This window comes from Erythrolamprus reginae, chromosome 5, assembly GCF_031021105.1.
Source record: "Erythrolamprus reginae isolate rEryReg1 chromosome 5, rEryReg1.hap1, whole genome shotgun sequence".
Taxonomy (NCBI): Eukaryota; Metazoa; Chordata; class Lepidosauria; order Squamata; family Dipsadidae; genus Erythrolamprus; species Erythrolamprus reginae.
Genome location: NC_091954.1, coordinates 62438851 through 62458998, shown reverse-complemented (window position 1 = coordinate 62458998; position 20148 = coordinate 62438851). Strand labels below are relative to the sequence as shown.

The 20148-nt window shown below is 37.4% G+C and overlaps 1 protein-coding gene across 1 annotated transcript in view; it reads left to right on the top strand.

Annotated features, from left to right (window-relative positions):
- The window catches only part of CFAP58 (cilia and flagella associated protein 58), a 79339-nt gene that overhangs the window by 33840 nt on the left and 25351 nt on the right, over positions 1-20148 (top strand). Inside the window, exons 12-15 of the mRNA XM_070752803.1 lie at positions 3500-3640; positions 4650-4873; positions 7832-7943; positions 8448-8552. Coding sequence (XP_070608904.1) covers positions 3500-3640; positions 4650-4873; positions 7832-7943; positions 8448-8552 — 582 coding nt within the window. The remainder of the gene's footprint in view (positions 1-3499; positions 3641-4649; positions 4874-7831; positions 7944-8447; positions 8553-20148) is intronic.

Here is a 20148-nt window from a genome sequence, read left to right as displayed (position 1 = left end):
GGAGTCATCTGCCAACAGTTTGACAGCTTGATTGCTCTTCTCTTTTATTACTTTATCAGTAATAAAAATGTCTGTGGTCTGCTGTCATTTAGTGACTGGCTTGAAGGTATATACTTCGATATGAATGGAATTTCTGCTGAATACCTAAAACATTGCATTGTTAAATTAGTATGTTTTTGTCTGCCTTGATTGCAGGGTTTTTGGAAGTTTAAGAATAGCTGTTTATTGCGGCAAAATTTTACTGATAAGAATTTAACATTTTAATTTTTTGCACAGTCATCTTAAAATTCTTGAAAGACACCAGGATATATATTTTTATCCTAAGCTTTGCGTGTTATGTATTTGGAAGCTTTATGGCTGTATCTTCCCTTTCATGGATGTAGGAAGAACGTCTCTGATAATAGATGAAATGCTTTCAAATGATTGAAATGTTTTCAAACGATAATATTACCTTGCAACATTCACTAAGAGAAGATTTGCTGAATATAAGAAACAAGCCCTTATTTCCTATTCCTATTATATTATACACGGCTGAAAAAAATAAAGGGAACACTTAAACAACACAATATAACTCCAAGTAATTCAAACTTCTGTGAAATCAAACTGTCCACTTAGGAAGCAACACTGATTGCCAATCAATTTCACATTTATTTATTTATTTATTAGATTTGTATGCTGCCCCTCTCCGTAGACTCGGGGCGGCACATGCTATTGTGCACATTCAATTTTGTACAGAACAAAGTACAGTGGTATCTCATCTTACGAACGCCTCATCTAATGAACTTTTCGCGATACGAACCCAGTGTTTAAGATTTTTTTTGTCTCTTCCGAATTATTTTCACCTTACGAACCCAAGCTGCTGCCGCTGGGATGCCCCGCCCCCAGACTTCCATTGCCAGCGAAGCGCCCATTTTTGTGCTGCTGGGATTTCCCTGAGGCTCCCCTCACTGGGATTCCCTTCATTTTTGTCGGCGCTGCTTTGAATCCCAGGGAGGGGAGCCTCAGGGAAATCACAGCATTGCAAAAACATGGAAGTCTGGAGGTGGGATTTCCCAGGGAAGGAAGCCTCAGGGAAATCACAGCATCGGAAGAACATGGAAGTCTGGAGGTGGGGTTTCCCAGGGAGGGGAGCCTCAGGAGAATCCCAGCAGTGCAAGAACGGGTGCTTTGGCTGGCAACATAAGTCCGGAGGTGGGGATTCCAGCAGCGTAAGGCAAAAGGGGTGAGTTTTGGGTTTGCACGCATTATTCGCTTTTACATTGATTCCTACGGGAAACATTGTTTCATCTTACAAACTTTTCACCTTACAAACCTCGTCACAGAACGAATTAAGTTGGTAAGACAAGGTACCACTGTATTCAATGAGAATATTTCATTCATTTAGATCTAGGATGTGTTATTTGAGTGTTCCCTTTATTTTTTGAGCAGTATATTTCTAAATGTAGCCAGTGCTCAACTTGTGACCAAAATTGGGACCAGGATTTGTATTACTAAGCAAAGGGGTTGTTAAGTGAATCATCCAATTTTATGATTTTTTTGCCGCTGTTAAATTACTGCGGTTGTTAAGTGAATCACATGGTCATTGAGCGAATCCATCTTCCCTCATTCACTTTGCTTGTTGGAAGCCAGCGGTGGTTGCAAAAGGCGGTACATGAACCTGGGACCCTGCAGCTGTCCTAAATGCATGCCTGAATTCTGACTATATGACGGGTGAAGGCTACAGCGCTTGTCTTTTATTTATTTATTCTATTAAAAAAGTTAAAATACAAATTCCACTTGTAATTATTGGAACTGATTATAAGTCACTTTTTCAGTGCTGTTGTAACTTTGAACTTTGCTAAACAAATGCTGCCCCGAGTTTTCAGAGAAGGGTGGCTTACAAATTAAATAATAATAACAACAACAACAACAACAACAACAACAATAATAAATAGATATAAGCTAAGGAGTATTCAATAAGAATTTCCATATTTGGCTTCTTAAAGAAAATAAAAAACACAATCACTGCTTTCTAAATAAAATATTCTTGCTCTTATTTATTGTTTAAAAATGGATGCTAACTGGGCAGTTATGAAACCACCATTAAAATAATAGCTTTCCGTTTACTTTTATTATTTTTCTCCATCTTTAGGTTAAATATGATAGTTTTAGAGGTTATCAGTACAGAGCCTTTTGATTTCCTAGCAATTTGAGAGTAATAAGGGGGATAGGACAACTTTGGTGTGCTAGTGCGGGACCTCTCTGGAGATATTAGATTGAGCACAAATTGAAGCTTACTTAAACACAGGCTCTACAACTCTAGAGACAATAAAAATATTGCTGTAACTTCATCTACACATAACAAAGTGGTGTCGCTTTTTCATGCTGTGTTTCTTTCATCAATATGTTTTAGAGGGGAGCTAAATAGTTGGTGGGCTGCTGTACACAATTTGCATTATCTTTCAAAAATAAACTCCATGAAATTTGCCTTGACACACACTTAAGTGCTAGGGCAGGTGACAGAAATGTAATCTGAGAAATTGATTATATTTTGCATTACCTTCTTTCCTTGTTCATATCAAATTGTAAATGGGAGTCTGGTCTAAGATAGAATATAAATTGACTTAATCTTCACATGATTATGGATGTGGCAGAATGACTAGAGAAATGAGGGGTATGTTTAATACCACATTTGTCCCCCTCTACATTGTTAAATATTTTAAAATGAGACTAGGCCCCTGATTAAAGCCTCTGGTTAAGGGAAGTCATCTATGCCTCCTTCTCCTTGTCTAAAAACAGTAGTTATAAGACCTCCTCCATCTATATACTGCATATAGTCCAACAATATAACAACAAACTGTTCATAATGGGAGCTCTACATGCAACTCGTTGAAGCAAATGTAGTTAAATTGTAGTGCTCAAGTATATTGTGATGCTTTTATGTTCTCTGATGCTTTCTTTTTAACAATTTATGCACTTGAAAAATGCTTCGGACTGCTGCCATAATTGTCAGATTTTTCTAAAAGTACTGACATCCTTCTGAATATATTATTTAGAGATAAAAAATGTTTTATTATCATAATTAGCTTTCTTTATGATTTGTTAATTTAAAATAAATGTTAAATGGTTATAATTTTACAGATAACACCAGACAGCAGATTTTCATTGGCAATAATTCTGGTTAGGTTTGAATTGTAAAGGTACTGGTGGATTATTTCTGCATACAATGAATCACTGAGTCTCTATGATTAACTTTTTCTTTGTATTTATTATTACATATTGACCTTAAATCACACATGTTTCTTTTCAGCATGACAGGCAGTGCAACATTTGTTCATTCTACATTTGTGTAATAAATCTCATTTGTTCTTGAGAATCTGCTAATTGAATCAAATAAAGCAGCAGAGAAGTCAAATAAGCGTATGAGATTGTGCCTTTAACAGTCTTACATTTCCAGATTTATGAACTGGAAATATGTTATAAACACAATTTATTTTCCTCTTTCTTTTGTTTCTGTCAGGCTGAACTGCTTAAAATGAGACAGCAGGCGCTGGAGACAAAGCATTTTATTGAAAAACAAGAGGAAGAAGAAAGAAAGCTCTTGAAAATTATTTCTGAAGCTGATGCAGAAAGATTAAGACAAAAGAAAGAATTAGATCAAGTAGGTTACAACAACATTATTATTTTGTTAACGTTCAATGTAACTTAGGTGGACAATATTACACTAAACTACTAAATAAAATCTATGGGAAGTAGAAATAACATGCTAAATAACATGAAAGTTACTTTAGCCCTCTGAACAAGCAACCATTGGCAACACATTCCCAATAGTGTATTGATGATATGTAATATTTTGGAGCCATATATTTTTGCCTAGAAAGTTTAGAACTAAGACGCCTTAAACAAGATCTAAGTATTGCCCACAAGATCATATGCTGCAACGTCCTGCCTGTCGGCGACTACTTCAGCTTCAACCACAACAACACAAGAGCACACAACAGATTTAAACTTAATATTAACCGCTCCAAACTTGACTGTAAAAAATATGACTTCAGTAACCGAGTTGTCGAAGCGTGGAACTCATTACCGGACTCCATAGTGTCATCCCCAAACCCCCAACACTTTACCCTTAGATTATCTACGGTTGACCCATCCAGATTCCTAAGAGGTCAGTAAGGGGCGAGTACAAGTGCACTAGAGTGCCTTCCGTCCCCTGTCCTATTACTCTCCTATATCTCCTATATCTCTTCTTCTATTCTTTCATTGATATATTCTATTCCTATATATATATGTATATGTGTGTGTGTGTATGTGTATGTGTATGTGTATATATATATATGTATATGTATATGTATATATATGTATGTATGTATGTATGTATGTATGTATATATATATATATATATATATATATGTCACATATATATATATATTCCTATATTCTATATATTCTATATATTCTATTCCTATATATTCTATTCCTATATATTCTTTTCTATTATTTCTTAGATATATTTTACTATGAGTATCTCCTCTATAACCTCCATCATGTATTTTACTATGTGTATATTGATATATACTCACTAAAACCCTCATGTGTATTGGACAAATAAATAAATAAATGTTTTATTATGAATAGTAAAATTATGTCTTGGTCGGTGTTATTTTCAGGTTATTAGCGAAAGGGACATTCTGGGGAGTCAATTAGTTCGTCGTAATGATGAATTGGCTCTTCTGTATGAGAAGATAAAAATTCAGCAATCAATTCTCAACAAGGGAGAAACGCAGTATCGACAAAGAATAGAAGACATCCGATTACTTAAGTTGGAGATAAAAAAACTTCGGCGGGAAAAGGCGATACTTGGCAAGAGTGTGGCTAATGTTGAAGAACTAAGGTAGAGAGTGTGTGTAACGTACCTGGCATAATACCAGGGATTATTTCTTTTCACATATCACAAAGATTTGTATTGTCATATCAGCTGCAGTATGTTAGAAAAGGATTTGCTTGGGGTGACTTCGTATAATATATATTTAAATTAAAACAAACCAGTCCGTAGTGTAACAGAGTATGGAAGATGAACTTGGTGGAGATATGAAGAATCTGTTGCTTAGGCAAAGGGCGTAAATATTTTTTAAGGCCAGAACATCCAGATAATATTTGGAAGCAGCTCACACAGACATCTGTATAATTCACTGAAGTATAAGAAATATGAGGAGGTAGAATAAATCAAAGTTGCAAGATTCTGTTATTGTAGCTGGTTCAATAGAAGTAGCTTTAATCTTTCACTAGAATTATTTTCATTGCCTGGTCTACTTAGCAGAGTTGTCAACTAGTCATGAAAAAGCAATAATGATTTAAGATAAAATTTCTGATAGCAAACTGCACTATTTCCCAATATTACCTTTTGTTTATATTTCTGGCAAATAAACTTGAAAAACATCAACAGGAAGATTTTATAATTCAGTGAATTACTTACACCTGGGGTCCTCAATTCCCAGACCAAAACAAAACAAGCCACTATAGAAAGTAGAAAGTGAGGTTAAAATACACTCAGGAAGAAAGTTTGAGATCTATTCTATGAGCATAGCTCAGGGGTCAGCAGCCCACAGCTCCAGAGCTGCATGTGGCTCTTTGGGTCCCCTGCCATGGCTCCCTGTCCCATCATTGGCTGGCTTCACCCTCCCCTACCTCACCTGGATGAAAAGGTAAGGACGATGGCATGAATGGAGAAGCAGCTAGGGCCAATTTTCTGGCACTGGTTGAAAAACATAGCCATCTCTGGTTGAGGCTTCCTCAGGCAAGGAATCAATCCTGGCCACTTCTCTGGCACTGGTTGAGAAACATAGCCAATCCCCGTTGAGGCTTCTCTTCTGGCAACCCTCCTCCCCCTCTTTTAACTCCCTGGCTTTCTGTGGTGTGGGCAACGTCAAGCGAGTGCCAAGCTCAGCAAAGGCCAGCGGTGGGCAGTTGCTTGCTTAAGCAGAGGCTTTGAATGTGGCTTCTCTCCTGCCCTATGGACCTGGCCATCGCCTTTCCATGTCCTGTCCCATCCCCCCCCTCCGCAGCTGTTCAGCTGAGAGGGATGGTCGTAAGCTCCAGTCCAAAGTGGCAGGAAGCGAAGGCTGCCTTCACTCCGATGACCCTTCTCCTTCTTCATCTCTTGTCATATTGGGTGTGGAGGGGCATGGCAAGGCAATGGCTAGATCCTTAGGGCATAAGAGAAACCATGTCCAAAGACCCTCCTTAAGCGAGCAGCCGCCCGCCCCCCTGTGACATGTGCCTTGAGGAGGGTGTCTCAACGCATGCCCCAGTGAGCCAGGGAGTTGCGAGAAGGTGAAGAGGGTCACCCAGAGCGAAGCTGGGGATGGCGATTGTTCCTCAGCACACACAGAGAGAAGAAGAGAGAGAGGGAGGATGAGACATGGGAGAAAGAAAGAGATGAGGGAGAGAGAGGGAATGGGAGAGAGATGGGGAGAGGGAAAGAGAGAGAAAAAGATGAGAGGGAGAAAAAGAGATGAAAAGAGAGAAAGAGAGGGAAAAGAAAGAGACAGATACCCTTTTCTCATAGAAAACAGACCCCCAAAACCTGGGTAGGCATAGCTGAGGGGGCTCACGTGACTCAGTGGGAGTGACATCAGTTAGCCATGCCCACCAAGATTTTGTGGGTGTTTTGTTTTCTCTGGGAAATGGGTCCAAATGGCTTTTTAAGGTTGCCAATCCCTGGCATAACTATTTTACTACAAAATTCTAAATAATATCTTCAGATTCCAACATATTTTCTTTTACCATTTTGTATTTCATTTATTTTTGAAATCAGAATGCCAGTATCCCATTGCTTAATTTAGATAACTTATGTGTATATAACAGAATTACAGAGTTGGGTTTCTGACATACATTTACTGATCCTGATATGTTGTGTCTAATATATTTTGTAGAAGTTTCAATTACTGAAATAAAATAATTTTACCAATTATTATGAGTTTTACTATACTATTTTCACATTCTCTATTTTTCCCTTGAGAGAAAATGTGGTGAATTTTATTTGTATAATAACATTTACTATCATATTTGGCAAGAAGTAAATTGGGAATCTGAAAAATAGTATAATAGAATACAACAGATAGAATAGAATTTTTTATTGGCCAAACTCATTTATAATAATTGGTAAAATTATTTTATTTCAGTAATTGGTCATGACCTTTAAAGCCCTACATGGCATTGGACCAGAGTACCTCCGGAACCGCCTGCTACCGCACGAATCCCAGCGGCCAATAAGGTCCCACAGAGTTGGCCTTCTCCGGGTCCCGTTGACTAAACAATGTCATTTGGCGGGCCCCAGGGGAAGAGCCTTCTCTGTGGCGGCCCCGGCCCTCTGGAACCAACTCCCCCAGGAGATTAGAACTGCCCCCACCCTCCCTGTCTTTTGTGAACTACTCAAGACTCACTTATACCGCCAGGCATGGGGGAGTTGAGACATCTTTTCCCCAGGTTTTTTTTAATACTTTGTTGTATGTTTGGTATGAATGTGCTGGTTGGTTTTTTAAATAATGATAGGGTTTATATGTTTTTTAATATTAGATTTGTTCCACTGCTATATTGTTTTTATTACTGTTGTGAGCCGCCCCGAGTCTTCTGAGAGGGGCGGCATACAAATCTAATAAATAAATAAATAAATTGAAACATCTACAAAATATATCAGATACAATGTATCAAGATCAGTAAAAATACTGTATGTCAGAAAGCATGATAATGATTGTACAAATATATTTTAGCTGAGGAGAGAACTGAACAAGTTTTAAAATATGAGCTCATTAACTGAGTTCACAATACTTACATTGAATCTGTTTTGAAGGCAGGAAGTTTATCATATGCAGAAGGAGTTATTGAAGGAACGCACACGCTGTAGAGCCTTGGAAGAAGAGCTGGAAAATCCAATGAATGTTCATAGATGGAGAAAATTAGAGGTATAATTAAATATAAAATTTCCTTGAATTGATATTTGGTTAAAGAATAGAAAAAGAGAATATAAGGCATTTAAAAAATGGACCTCCCGACAGTCTGTTCTGAGCCTGTTCAGGCTAAACATATTCCATATGAAGACTTCACAATCTCTTTTTGTGGAAACAATTTAGTTAGTAACCTAAGTTAGTAACCTAAGAAGTAAAACTAAGAAGTAAACCTAAGAAGTAAAAATTTCATGTGAGTTGTCATGAACAACTGTTATATGCCGCCCCGAGTTTTCGGAGAGGGGCGGCATATAAATCCAATAAAACTTGAAACTTGAACTACCTAAACAAATTTGTCTTCTCTTCCCAATCTTTCTTATGACAAGTTATAAATAACACAAAGTTTCATTATTTATTCTTTAACAAGTTTTATTCTATTGGTGTGGAAAGTATCTACACCAATACTATTATAAAGGAAGTCATAGAAATTGCAACTAACCAGAGAAAATCCCTCTTGTATAGGCCAGTGACCCAAACACTTATGAATTGATACAGAAGATACATGCACTTCAGAAACGACTTATCAGCAAGACTGAAGAAGTTGTTGAAAAAGAATTACTTCTCCAGGTACATTTGACATTGAATGCATCCAATATGCCCTTTGGTAGTGCTTGTGATTCTATTCCAGATTGCAGAAAGCAATTTACTTCAGTAAATGTACTTATGTTTTGTATATGTTTGTATTATATATTAACCTTTTCCACTCATTATAACTAATAGCCTCTCAGTATTTTTATTGAGGATTATATTAAACAAGGAAAAATAATACAATAAATTTTTCATCTCCAGCAAGTGTAATCAACATCAATAACTTATCACTGTCTCTTAAAAGTCAACCAAATGTTTCTTTATTTCTTTTTTAAAAATACTGTATCTTTATTGAATATTTACATATAAAAGAGAAACAAAAAAGAAAAGAGAAAAAAAGAAAAAACATATAAAACATACCAATATATAAAACAAACATATAAAACATACAAAAACATACAAATATACAATATATATATATTACTTATTGTATCAGAACTTAAGCATTGAACAATTAACATATGTGACAGCTGTCCAGCTGGTCCTTGTTCCTTACAGCCTATTTGTATTATTCCATATCATTTTCAGATTTTCACAGTTCTTGCATTTCACAGTTTACATAATTTACATTTCATTTTGTTATTCTTTCTGAGTCATATCGTATTTTATAGCTATAAATCAATATATCAGTATATGTGTTTGACAACAGTTTGTCTGCTTATTTTGTAAATAATGGTTAAAGGATTAATAAGATATTTTATTTATTTATTTGTCAAACAAGTATATTATTATAATACATATTAACATAACATGAGATAACATAAGTAGAACGTAGTAATAGAAAGGATAATAAGACAGTAGGACAGGGACATTAGGCACATAAGATATCTGTTCTCATTTATTTGGGTTTTTTTTGAAGGGTGTATAATCTTAAAGTTTCAAATATTTTTTTATTTAGCCAATTTTCTATACGTCAATCTCTAAATCAGCACAGCTTAACAATAATCAAAAATCCTTTTAATATTTTATATCTCCATTTTCATTTACAAAATTTCCCCTAATCCCTTTTTAAAATAGAAAAAGTTCATGCCTCTGTAAACTGCTTAGAGAATGCTGTAAAGAAGTGGTATAAAATTCTAAATGGTATTGCTAAGCACTATTCTCAAACAAACAAACAAACCAGTCAGTACAGTATCAAGACTTAAGTGGATTGTTGATTTTACCTTGTCATGATCTGTTTCTTGCTGCTTATCATCATCATTTTGTAGATTACTTGGGGAATTTATTTTGGTGTTTTAAATAGTTCTGTTGCTAGTTTATTCAGGCTCTCTGAGTAACAGATTTCTTGCTATATCTCTATGATGACTCAATTACAGTTCTGTAGTGCATCTTTTTACTTTAATAAATAAAATTACATTTGTTTCTTTCACTAGGAAGCCAGTGTTGATGGAATATAGTTTTGTCTCAAACATCCCTTCTCAAATTCGAAACCTACCTGAATAGATGTGTTAATAGACTATATTGTTTGTGAAACATTTCAGTGACTGCTTAACTAGATAGTAAGGGAGAGTGATCCAAGGTTTTTCTGTAATTACAATTAGTAAACGAACCTGAATGCATTTAAATGCATTATAGAACTATAAATGAACAGAGAGGCATTTGCAATATATGTTAAATAGTGCAAAACCATTGAAACCGCGGATCACTTCCAAGAAGAGGTTAGGAACAAGAAAACCGGAGATCTCTGCCCTCTACAGGCATTCTAAAAATCACATTCTGATTTTTAGAAATGTGTTAACAGAACAGCAAATGCAGATATGCCCTGAAAAACAGAACCAAGTGTAACATTTTAAGGTATATAGAGGACCTTATTAAGATTCAAAAAATATGATTAAGAATTCTCTCGGGATTTCAAATCTGAGTACATATAGAATGCTGAGAAATGCTCATTCCAGTTCAAATTTCCCATTTGTCTTTTCTTTATACTTGGTGAATCTTTCAATTTTTGGACTTTAATAAGACTGCCTTATACATATATTCTAGCAAGCCCATTGAGTTTAGTGGCACCCCAATGAATGATGGGGTGCTATTAAACTGCCCTTTTATATACATCTTTTCACTAGAAAGCCCCATTGAACTCATTGATATTTAATTCTGAGACATTCGTAATAATGTACTGTAGGAAACAACATGGACATTATTAATGCATCCACAAATGTTATTAAATGCAATTAATGAATCCTAAACAAGATTATTGTAAAAAAACCCTTTCTTTGAAACATAGAAACATAGAAGAATGATGGCAGAAAAAGACCTCATGGTCCATCTAGTCTGCCCTTGTATTATTTCCTGTATTTTATCTTAGGATGGATATATGTTTAGCCCAGGCATGTTTAAATTCAGTTACTGTGGATTTACCAACCACATCTGCTGGAAGTTTGTTCCAAGCATCTACTACTCTTTCAGTAAAATAATATTTTCTCACGTTGCTTCTGATCTTTCCCCCAACTAACCTCAGATAGAAACATAGAAGTCTGACGGCAGAAAAAGACCTCATGGTCCATCTAGTCTGCCCTTATACTATTTTCTGTATTTTATCTTAGGATGGATATATGTTTATCCCAGGCATGTTTAAATTCAGTTACTGTGGATTTATCAACCACATCTGCTGGAAGTTTGTTCCAAGGATCTACTACTCTTTCAGTAAAATAATATTTTCTCATGTTGCTTTTGATCTTTTCCCCAACTAACTTCAGATTGTGTCCCCTTGTTCTTGTGTTCACTTTCCTATTAAAAACACTTCCCTCCTGGACCTTATTTAGCCCTTTAATATATTTAAATGTTTCGATCATGTCCCACCTTTTCCTTCTGTCCTGCAGACTATACAGATTGAGTTCATTAAGTCTTTCCTGATACGTTTTATGCTTAAGACCTTCCACCATCCTTGTAGCCCGTCTTTGGACCCGTTCAATTTTGTCAATATCTTTTTGTAGGTGGGGTCTCCAGAACTGAACACAGTATTCCAAATGTGGTCTCACCAGCATTCTATATAGTGGGATCATAATCTCCCTCTTCCTGCTTGTTATACCTCTAGCTATGCAGCCAAGCATCCTACTTGCTTTCCCTACCGCCTGACTGCATTGTTCACCCATTTTGAGACTGTCAGAAATCACTATGATTTCTTCTGAAGTATTTGCTAACACAGAACTGCCAATACAATACTCAGATTGAGGATTCCTTTTCTCCAAGTACATTATTTTACATTTGGAAACATTAAACTGCAGTTTCCATTGCTTTGACCATTTATCTAGTAAACCTAAATCATTTACCATATTACAGACGCCTCCAGGAATATCAACCCTATTGCACACTTTAGAGTAATCGGAAAATAGGCAAACCTTCCCTACCAAACCTTCCCCTATGTCACTCACAAACATATTAAAAAGAATAGGACCCAGAACAGACCCTTGTGGCACACCGCTTGTAACCTGACTCTGCTCAGAATACTCGCCATTAACAATAACTCTCTGATGTCTACGCTTCAGCCAGCTGAAAATCCATTGAACTATCCAGGGATTAAGTCCAATCTTCACTAATTTATCTATCAGCTCTTTATGTGGAACCGTATCAAAGGCTTTGCTGAAGTCCAGGTAGGCAATATCCACGGCACCACCTTCATAGATTGTGCCCCCTTGTTCTTGTGTTCACTTTCCTATTAAAAATACTTCTCCCCCTGAACCTTATTTAACCCTTTAACATATTTAAATGTTTCAATCATGTCCCCCCTTTCCCTTGTGTCCTCCAGACTATACAGATTGAGTTCATTAAGTCTTTTCTGATACGTTTTATGCTTAAGACCTTCCACCATTTTTGTAGCCCATCTTTGGACCCATTCAATTTTATCAATATCTTTTTGTAGATGAGGTCTCCAGAACTGAACACAGTATTCCAAATGTGGTCTCACCAGCGCTCTGTACAGTGGGATCACAATCTCCCTCTTCCTGCTTGTTATACCTCTAGCTATGCAGCCAGGCATTCTACTTGCTTTCCCTACTGCCTGACTGCACTATTCACCCATTTTGAGACTGTCAGAAATCACTATGATTTCTTTGATTATGTTTTTGAGTCAGTTTTTGATTCCTGTCAATTGCCTCGACTAGTCCCTGCAGTTTTCTTGGCAAGGTTTTTCAGAAGTAATTTTCCATTTCCTCCTTCCTAGGGTTAAGAGAGAGTGACTGGCAGAAAAATCACCTAACTCGCTTCATGCCTAAAGTAGAACTAGAACTTACTGTCTGTCAGTTTCTGGTTTGATGGCTTAACCACTGTACCCAACTGGCTCTCAATAAAGATTTGCTACTGGTAGTTCCCTATTTATGAATGGTTATATACTAAGGAAGTATTTGTAAGACTATTTTGTTAGCAAGTTCAACAAGCAAGCAAGATTTTACTGTGAGACTGTCAGTGTGATGCACCTGTTTGCAACTCCAACCTAAAGGATTCCGGGGTCAGGAGGGGTTTCTTTTACGGCATGTGAGGTGCAAGGGAGGCTGATCCTTTCCTACCTTTTCCCAACTTCTGGGTGTGGATTAGGAGTGGGTTACAAATTTATTTACTGCCAGTTTGCTCAAGAATGCTCTGTGCACGCAGCCACGGTACTAAAACAAATCTCCTGCGCATGCACAGAAGCAAAAAACCAAGATGGTGGCTCCTATGGCACCCCTAAGAGAACCAGCTTGGGGTATGGCAGGCCTGGGTCGCTGTTGGTTCCAGCGACCCATGCCACCCTGTTACTACATTTCTATAGAACTGGTCTGAACCAGTAGGAATCCACCTCTGGTCTGGATACATTTGTTCATATTGGCAAAAATTTGCAATTTGAAAGTTTGTTAATAATGTCTATATTTGCTTTTCAAAACTAACATCTGCATTTTCTCTGTTGTGGGACAGGCAATTTCCCCAAATGTTCCTGATATTTGGAGGGAGTTTTTGATATAATTAAAAATAAACTAACTCTCTCTGATCTGCAGAGTAATTACAGTAAAACAACAGACTAATAAAATACCCAACAGAGTAATTAAAGCATCTTGATTCTGGTAATTCTTAACATTCAAACTGGGATTTGTGATTTGCAGGTTCTGAAAAATAGTCTTTTTTTTTTTACAGTTATGAAACTAAAAATGTAACTAAAATCTTACAGTCTAGAGACTCATGATGCCATTACGTTGCTTATGAGTTTTTCATGAATGACAATCTACTCAAACATCAAATTGAAGTAAAGGCTACTATTGCTTACATTAATGTTAAATACAATATTTGGAAATTTGACAATATTGTAGATGATATTGTTGAGTCCATTAGGATTTTATCCCATAAATAATAAATAAAATATTATTGTGACAGTAGTTGCTGTTAAAATAGTACATAGGAACACATTGTCCCATTAGCTCTTTCTGCCAAATTGAAATATCTTTGAATATTACTGGTTTGGTTTGGTAGTTATGTTGTTGGTTTGAGTTTCGAGCTTGGTGACAACACCACCAACACTAATTTACATCACAGAGATGGTACTTAGAACCAAGGACTATGATCCAGCAACTATAGCCAGCCAATCACACAACACGAAATCAGACCAGGACTCAATAAGATTTTAAAGGCCAGTGCTCCGCGAGACAAGCACAATCCAAAGCGCACTAAAGATTTCTCCTTGAATGCACACGAAACATTTGCAACCAAATTGCCAAGCTCAGAGCTCAGACAAACAACATTTCTACCATATTTTATGAATACTTTGATTAAAGCCTTTGTGCCCATAGACAGATAATATATTATTATTGATTCCAACTTGACTTTCTCTCTCAGGAATAGTACTGTAATTATAGAAACAAATATCACTTTTTGATAATTTCTGTTATTTCCTAAGATTTTCTGCAAAATTGATATTATGAAAATAAAAGCTTCCCTATAAACTTTAGTTGTAAATACTATTGATTTGCTATAGGAAAATCTGCAATTCCCTCAAATATATACATGTTAATAACTCTTTCATTGTGGCTGGGTCAGTTAAACCAAGGCTACTTCTACTTGGGTAGAAGTGAAATTATTTTATCAGCATGGCACCTTTATTTTTTTCCAGAATACTTTAAAACAGAGACTGTCAGACCCCAAACCAAGAATGACACATGGAGATTCTTCTAAGCCAAGTTCTTTATTGTTTCACACCTATAGGCAGAATCTTGCCAGACTGAACTACCTGCAACTATATTCTGTGAACTATTAAGGAGGGGCTATTTTCACCCCTTTTCTCTCACACTTAACATCTGGACTGAGTTGCTTCTTACTCCTTTGGAATGTACCCCTCACTGCTAGGAATTCACTTCTTTACAATAATCCATCACTGCTATAACTTCATTAGAATTTGTTCAAATATCTGTGGTAGCTTTCTGAGCACTATGAAATTCAGTGCATAAAAAATAAATATAGATCTTATCCAGTACACTTCAGCACTTGGAGTATACGTTTGGATATAATGCTAAGTAGATTTGATATTAGTCATAAGAAAAAATACAATAGTAGCTAATTGTCAGTCTATTTGTCCTACACCCACACAACTATATGAAGTTGAAAGGACAATATTTAAATTAATTATAAATAATAAAGTATAGCCTTAATCTTTATTCATTCCAGTCATCTATGAATTTCTGATTAGCATATTTCATACCTATGTGCTACAGCTCTGTTTACTTTGAGTAATTGCTAAGAGCAAGGATCTCCTGGAAGAACTCTTTCTCCCTCAGGAAAATGCTTTTAACACAGGACAAAAGGTTGAGAAAAGGAATTTGCAGCTTACTTCTTTAGTGATTACTACAAAGAACAGAAGGACAGAAGAGCTACCTTTGTTTTTTTTATTTTCAGCAACTAAGCAATTAATATAGCTTAGTTTAATAGATTCAGGGAGAGCTGAAAAATAAATTAGAACCCGTCTGTTTCCTTCTGAATAATCCTGTGATAACTTATTCATCTTCCTTAATAGCAAACATATGTATTTATAAAGCTTATACACAAAAGAGATTTAAAAATGTAACTGCTTTATACTTTTTATTTAATTGACTGGAGTGCATTAGAGTGCTATGGTGCATAATAAGGATTACTTAGTTTTAATTTATTTAGTTTGGTTTACGTGCACCTATCCTCTAGGGCACAAAATACCATTCACACCACTAACTCCTCTGATTTTTTCCCCCTCAACAAGAAAGTTGGATAGATTGAACTGAGAATGAGTAAGTATCCTAAAGCCAATAAATAAGCTTCCATGGTTGAAAATAGACTGTAACTGAGTCTTACTAGTAGTAATCTAACACTTTTATTAGTGAACCACACTGTCTCTTTTGTGTGAAAAAAAAAATCCTGTGTGCTGCTTGGAGAGTCCAAGCATGGGATTAAACTCTCTTGGTTACTAAGGGACTGGGTTAAAAATAGTCACACCTCCTCTGCTCAACTGGTCTAGATCTGGTTCAGTTCTTTTAACTCAGTTTAGTTAAAGGGACATTTAAAACTTTCTTCCCTTTTAAAATCAATTTCTTAGACAATTGATAAAATAACTAGGACTCTCCTTCATGATTACAGTGCTAGAAAATATCACAGATCCCTCCAGATCGCTCAAACAGCTAGATTTCCTTATTTTGCTGTTGGTGGGAAGGCTGTTCCTTTGGTCAGCTGGCTTGAAACATCACCTCTCATTCATGGAGAGCAGAAAAAGCAGCCAGAGTCCCTGCCATGGGTTATACTCATGAGTGAGCCGGGGTGGCGCAGCAGGTAGAGTGCTGTACTGCAGGCCACTGATGCTGACTGTAGATCTGAAGGTCAGCAGTTCAAATCTCATCACCGGCTCAAGGTTGACTCAGCCTTCCATCCTTCCGAGGTGGGTAAAATGAGGACCCGGATTGTGGGGGCAATAGCCTAGCTCTGTTAAAAAGTGCTATTGCTAACATGTTGTAAGCCGCCCTGAGTCTAAGAGAGAAGGGCGGCATAAAAATCGAATCAATAAATCAATAAATCAATACTGCCTGATCTGAATAGGCAGCCAGAGTCCCTGCTCTCAGGAGTAATACTCACTAATTACAACCAGCTGTTCAGTGCTGGGAGCGGAGAGTTTCCCTGCCACCTTTTTCGATTGCGGAGCTCCTTGTTGAGTTGGCTTGCTTGGCGGTCACCATTTTACATGCTGGATTTTTGCCCCAAAATCCAATGGCTCTGAGGGTTCGTAGCCTGCAAGCTACAGCTCCTTTCTTCCTTGGGCTTGCTGGTAGAGGCGAGGGGCAGTATCACGCCATTGTGGGCACCATTATATTCCTCTTAGAGCAGTTGTTCTTTGAGCAGCAGCACCTATGATCATCATCCCAGCTTGTAATTGACATTTGTTATCTGTCAGGGTGAGTCTGTGGGTCCCCAGGGCTCAGGGTTGACAGCCACCACCTTTACTTTTAAAAATGCTATCAGGCAATTCAGGAGTTCCTCCCCTCAAGGATGATACTACCATCTTGCTCACTATATCTGCAGCTTTTTCTAACTGAGATATAGGAGTCACTCTCTTCAGGGGTAATACTCCATTGGGGAGTCACAGTAGAGCATCTGGGCTTAGGTGCCAACAGCAGTGAGTGCCAGAATCAGCATCAGTCTTCAGATTTGGACTCAAACCTCCCACTTTGGTCCTTCATAATGATGGTCCTCATGGCTTCCAGACCATCTACATCTACAAGAGAGATGGTTTCTACCTCTGCTATAGCAGAAGGGGCTATAAGCAAAAGGCTTAAATCTAACAGTGCCCCCAAGCAATCTAAGGCCAAGAAATCTTCTACCAATAAGGCCTTTTCAGTTGCCTTTAAGGATGCTGAGTGCTGTCTCAGGGCCCTTGAAAAGGAATTTACCAAAACCAAGCATCAATTTGAGCTGGCCAAATCTGCCGGTATCTTTCCTCAGGGCAGTCCAGGATTGGTCACCAGACCACTTTACTTGTCCCTGGGACATGGGGGTTGCTGATCTCTTCATAATACCTCAGGAAGAGATTGACCAGCATGGAACCATAATTCCCCCACCTGATCACACCCAGAAGGCAATCCCTTCAGCTACCTTTATTTATTTATTTATTTATTTATTTATTTTATTTAGATTTGTATGCCGCCCCTACCACAGCAGGGCTCCATGCAGGAGAGAGGCAACCCAGGGAACTCCCTCAGGACATCATAGATATGATTTCATTGGTCATCCAGGATACAATGATAGGACTTCAACAGAGATACCCTCCCCTCCAGTCAATAAGGTTCCAACTCAGGAAACTTGGGCTGATCTCAGACTTGAGTATTCACCACATTCCTTGGCTTGCGGTGAGGTGTCAGTCGTGGTTGAAAGGTCTTTCAATGATATGGACTTGTCAGGAGAGGAAGGCTTGATTCCAATAAATTCAAGAGTCAGGCCAAACTTTATGTTTGGGAGGACCCAGATGTCCTCCACCTTGGAGCTATCATCGACAACAGGTTTTCCTGTCATCCGACCACTGTTCCAGCATTGAGTCCCTGGTGAACCAAGTTCGCCAATTGCAGAAGATTCCACTGGCTTGTCTTTCTCAGTTATTGGGAGAACTGGTTTTCTACATAGGCATGGTCCCATGGGTGAGGCTCCACACTCACACTCTGCAATGGTGTTTGTTAACACACCAGCAAACACAAACCAGCCACTCCACATCCAAAGTAACTCTTTTTATCAACTTGCCAACTGTTACTAAAGAAGAGGAGGGCATTGTAGCAGGAAAGACATATAAAGAGTATATATAATTTGCAAAAGATAGTGGCTGCTGAATGATGGTAAATATTACCTTACAAGAACAAAACACAGGAAATCTATTGTCCTATTCTATTCTATTCTATACATATAAACATATAAAAGCAGTTACAAGTTACATTTTGAGAGAGTTTTGGTTGTGCATGTAGTTGACCTGTAGTAGAGCCAGGATGGAGATGCGCATTCATCCCTGTGCTCCTTGATCTCATAGATACTTTTATGCTGTCAACCACATATTCTGTGTGAATTGATTGCTGAGCTGGGGCCTGGGGATGCTTTTTCTGGAGCTGGTTCCAGTCAATGTTAATGGGGAGGAGAGATCATTTTCATGACCCCTTCTTTGGGTAGAGCCTTCTCATTCTCTCCTTGAATTTAACATTTACATGAAACTACTGGGTGAGGTCCTCTGCCAGTTTGTAATTCAGTATCATAATCATGCTGTTCATACCCATTTATCTTTTGGATCCAGGCCAACCAAGGTTTTTGCCCCCTTGCCAGGAGATGCCATACGTTTAGATCAGAAAGAATTATCTCAGACTCAATCTTTCCAAAACCAAGTAGGTGTGGATGTTTGGGCCACTGAGATCTTTTTTGCTTTCTATAGATCTGAGGTATTCCATAGCTAACCTTGGATGGAATTGCAATTCCCTGTTCAAAAGTGATGCACAATTCTGAAGCCTCCTTGAATGCATAGCTCTTGCTCAATGAGCAAGGACAGCCATGGTCAGGGATGCCTTTGCACAACTGTATCAGTGCCTTTTCTGGATTTGGGTGCCATGTCGTGATAGTCTCATTGTTTCATTGTTGCAATGAGACTACTGAGGCTGCCCTTGAAGGCCACCAGAATCTTCAGATACTTCATACTTGGTATGCCTACGTAATACCTCTCTTTCATGAGCTGTACTGGTATGTGGGGTTGACCTGGGGTGAGGGGAAGAGATGCTGCCTAGGGAACAATCAGACAAGAGAAGAAAGAGCCCAAAGTTGCTGAATAATTTTTTATTTATTTATTTATTTATTTATTTATCTATCTATCTATCTATCTATCTATCTATCTATCTATTTATTTATTTATTTATTTATTTATTTATTTATTTATTTATTTATTTTGTCCAATACACAATGAGGGTTTTAGTGGGTATATATCTATATACACATAGTAAAATACATGATAGAGGAGACACTCATAGTAAAATATATCTAAGAAATAATAGAAAAGAAGATATAGTAATAGAACATATCAGTGAAAGAATAGAAGAAGAGATATAGGAATAGAAAAAAGGTATAGGAGATATAGGAGAGCAATAGGACAGGGGACGGAAGGCACTCTAATGCACTTGTACTCGCCCCTTACTGACCTCTTAGGAATCTGGATAGGTCAACCGTAGATAATCTAAGGGTAAAGTGTTGGGGGTTTGGGGATGACACTATGGAGTCCGGTAATGAGTTCCACGCTTCAACAACTCGGTTATTGAAGTCATATTTTTTACAGTCAAGTTTGGAGTGGTTAATATTAAGTTTAAATCTGTTGTATTAGGATAGTCAGCCTATCCTAATTGATCAGGCTGTTAAAAGTGATGGCAGGAAATTTGTATCTTCAGACTTTTAAGATTATTATTATTATTGTTGTTGTTGTTATTATTATTATTTATTGGATTTGGATGCCGCCCCTCTCCGCAGATTCCCTTAATGTAGCCTTATATTAATGTAAAACGAACTCTTTGAGCCATTTTTCCCCTATCTGGTTTATCTGGGAGGGCTAATACCTGGTTGCCCAGTTAGCTTCCAGATGTGATACAAG